The following is a 3,884-nucleotide window of genomic DNA, read 5'->3' on the forward strand; positions in this document are numbered from 1 at the left end:
AAATCTGTTCTCAGGCCTTCCCAACAGGCCATATTTTCAGGATTACCTTGGATGAGAGCAGGTAAAATAACCATGGTTACTAATCAGCTGATTATTTCACCTGTGCTCCCGTTCAGATGATATTCTCAAAATCTGCCCTGTTAGGGAGGCCTAAGGACAGGTTTGAAAACCAGTGGCCTAGATCAATACCTTGGGTTGTCTACTATATATAACAAGACTCTATTTCTGTTTAAATGAAGTGATAGCAAAACTACTAAAAATTTCTCTGATACTTTGGGCAAGTTATTCTCTGAAATTCCCAGTCCTGAAGGGGTTAATGCAAATACAAGCTAAGTAAATCATTTATATCATGTTGATGTTGATGGGGGGGGGTCTACATATAATCAAACCTTTTATATTGCAATTTCAATATAGTTAATGTCCCTTTAAATAACTGTTAACATCTTTGCAGAGGTTTATAAAGAAACATGCACAGTGAAGTATTGCAAATAATTTGAAATAACAGAGAGAACGGAACCAATGCCTTTACTGAGAATGAAGCTTTAAAAAAGCTGGACATGTAATCCAATGGTTTTCTTCAATGAGTTTTTGTTCTTACTAAAGTGACCCTGCCAAGCTGCTGTTTGGCAAAAGAGCTTAGCTTTCCTCCGCCCCAAAGCCTCCCCCTATGACTTTATAGCATCAGAAGGCGTCTGCCAGAACTGAGACGTCTGATCATCTGGATTCCGGCAGATATCCTGACAAAGACAGGAGCAGGACATCTACTGAAGCAGATTCCTGTACGGGACAAGCCTGGTAAGGAAATGGTTATGGGGATTCAGATCTATCCAGTGCTTTTTATATGGCATTATATTCAGTAACTTGTAAACAGTAAACTTCTATTCAGCTTCTATTATTAATATATAATATGGAAATTAGTATTGAGGATTGGATAAATATTAAAGATACACTGCCTGCTTTATGCTAATGATCACACTCCTGTGAGTGCTATTAAGACTACTCAGATCAGTTTTTTTTTTTCATGTTGCTGGAGACATAGCTCACCTCGCTTTCTAAAATCTAAACACCAAATTTAAGGGGGATGTTTAAGTGTAATCATTCCATAGCTTATTAGTTTAAAGAGACATTATAGTGGAACAATTACATTCTCTAATTCTCTAGAGCATATCATTTTAACACTAGCAGCCTTGCAATGCTATGTGTTTAATCCCTGCAAATGGGTTAAACACATAGTTAAAATACAGCTCGGGAGGCCCAGAACACTTCTGATCGAGTGCAGAAGCTGCCCCTAAAACAATCAGCAGCGCAAGATGCGAGCTGTGTTGTGTGACTATCATTGCTGATTGGGCTAGCCACAGTTTCCTTTCTGGACGAGCAGTGCTATAGAGAAGCTGTTTAAACATAGTTAGCTGAATAAATTATACTTCCAGTGGGAGTTAAGAGAGATAAGTAATAAAATGTTATTTTTTTTTAATTGTTCTTTCTATGTATTGGGCTTTGGTAAACAGAAATAAATATATAAAGAATTATGTGTGTACAGAAAGTGATAATATAAGATCTGATTTCCCTGCAAGAATGACCTATTTTAATGGGTGGCGGTTTTAAAGAAGAAAATATGCTCTCATATACAGAAACAAACCTAAAGAAACATTTTTTCATACATTTTATACTCTACTGCTGGGATAACAAGTTATTGGAAACACATTAAAGGAAAAACAATTTTACAGTATACTGTCCCTTTAACTGGAGTTCCTTGGGGTTTCCACGAATATCAGTCCAACTTGTTTAAAGAATGTGGCACTGGCAAACAACGGCAATTGGTCTCTCTAATCTCTTTTTCATTTCCATGCAATTTCTAAGACAGACTGCAGAGAACTGAATTACTGAGAAATAATTGCTAAGGATGTAAGGAGAGGGGTGTCTCAAATTGTGTTCAATCAGAACATTTAAATAACCAACAAAGAGAATAGTGAAATATCTGACTTTAAATATAAAGCTTTTTAAATTGATATTAAAGCCAAGGAGAAGTGTATGATTCCTAGGGAGTAATAGCTCTCAGGCCGATGAAAACAGCCAGCTCTGTGAAAAGTATTGATTCTCTCTGCAAAAAAATACCTCTACTGAGTCTACTGTTTTGTTAATTTTCACTTGCATGAGTCAAGTTACATTTTGGGTATCTAACATATTATGAGCATTGTAAGCTTGTCAACCTATTTGCTTTGTTCTATGTGTTGTGGCTCCATAGAGGGACTTCAGTTATGTATTAAAGCTTTTTGCATGGAATAAAAACAAATACCAATGGGCATTATATCATTTTTGTTCTTTGTTGAATATTAAAGAGACATTTTAAAAAAAACATTTTTATTTTATTTTTATTATTTTTAACACATTTTCCTATTTTTTTGTCTGTGGGGCTTGTCAGTGTACACCAACCGAGCTGTAGGGGTTGTCTTTTACAGCCATGGAGCATTTTATTCCTAAATATACTTTGCACAAACAGCACCCCCTGTTTGTAAACAGCTTTAACTGAACCTTTTTAAATAATAAAACAAAAACATTGAATAGTGTTTTCTCATATATTTTGTTTTTGGGTTAATGTCCCTTTAAAGGACTAGTAAAGCCAAAATTAAACTTTCATAATTTAGATAGAGCATGTCATTTTAAACAACTTTCCAATGTACTTCCATTATCTAATTTGCTTTGGCCTCTTGGCATCCTTTGTGGAAAAGCATACCTAGGTAGACTCCGAAGCAGCAATGCACTACTGGGAGCTAGCTGCTGATTTGTGGCTGCATATATATGTCTCTTATGATTGAATAACCAGATGTGTCAGCTATCACCCAGTAGTGCATTGCTGCTCCTTCAACAAAGGATACCAAAAGAAGCAATAATAGAGATAATAGAAGTAAATTCGAAAGTTGTTTAAAACTGTATGCTCTATCTGAATCATGAGAGAAAAATGTTGGGTTTCATGTCCCTTTAAACAGAAGTAAGTCTGCAGACCAGAATTACGTGGTTTTTACTGGGCATAAACTGGTACAAAAAAAGCTTGAGGGTAATTAGGAAATCTCTTCCTAATAGGGTAGAGAGATAAAACCTGAAATCTTACTACACAATAACCAGCTACTGAGACAGCGAAAAATAAAGCTATGTAAGGAAAAGATTGATTATAATGATTTTAAAATTTGTTCCAGTTCATAAATGCCCATTGTATTTCAAATGTAAGCACTGATTGTCAGAAATCCTCAATATAGATTAGATATAAGCTGATCTGAATTATAGCAGTTTTAATAGAGTTTAGCTCAGCTGGAAATATTCTTTCTGAATAGCAATTATGTGTATGTAATTCAGTGTGCTAAGTTCAGCTGTAAAATCCATTTCCTTTCAATAGATGCTGCAGGTTGCCGACTTGGAAGCCTGTGAATATTCCTGGAACTGAAAGTCAGAAGCAATCTACCTGCAATGGAACAATCAATACCTCTTTTACTGCTTGCTCTGGGCAAAGTAGTGGCCTCTTTACATTATGAAGGTAAATACATTCCTTTCATTTTCCAGCCAGTTTCTAGTTTTTGTGCAATTCTTATTTTCTCCGTTCACAGCTTCCACATCAATTTTATGCTGACATGTTTACCCTGTAAGTACTATAACTAGGGTTGCCATCTCAGCCATGTTTTCCTGAACACTTATGAGTTACACATGCTACAGGGTAAGCAGGGCGGAGGAACATGTATTGTGCCTCTGGACATCACATGAATAGTGATGATGAACAGCACAATACATGTCCCTCCCTGCACACCCTGCAGCATGTGTAACTCATAAGTGTTAAGGGTAACATGGCCGAGGTGGCATCCCTAACTATAACATGTTGTGTTAATTTGACTTAA

At 36.1% G+C, this 3,884-nt stretch overlaps 1 protein-coding gene across 1 annotated transcript in view; it reads left to right on the plus strand.

The window, feature by feature from the left end:
• The first annotated feature begins 741 nt into the window (after positions 1-741).
• Positions 742-3,884, plus strand: part of SRPX2 (sushi repeat containing protein X-linked 2) — a 151,083-nt gene continuing 147,940 nt past the window's right edge. Inside the window, exons 1-2 of the mRNA XM_053692235.1 lie at positions 742-795; positions 3,392-3,529. Coding sequence (XP_053548210.1) covers positions 3,463-3,529 — 67 coding nt within the window. The 5' untranslated portion in view covers positions 742-795; positions 3,392-3,462. The remainder of the gene's footprint in view (positions 796-3,391; positions 3,530-3,884) is intronic.

This window comes from Bombina bombina, chromosome 1 (assembly GCF_027579735.1).
Source record: "Bombina bombina isolate aBomBom1 chromosome 1, aBomBom1.pri, whole genome shotgun sequence".
In the NCBI taxonomy this organism is placed as follows: domain Eukaryota; kingdom Metazoa; phylum Chordata; class Amphibia; order Anura; family Bombinatoridae; genus Bombina; species Bombina bombina.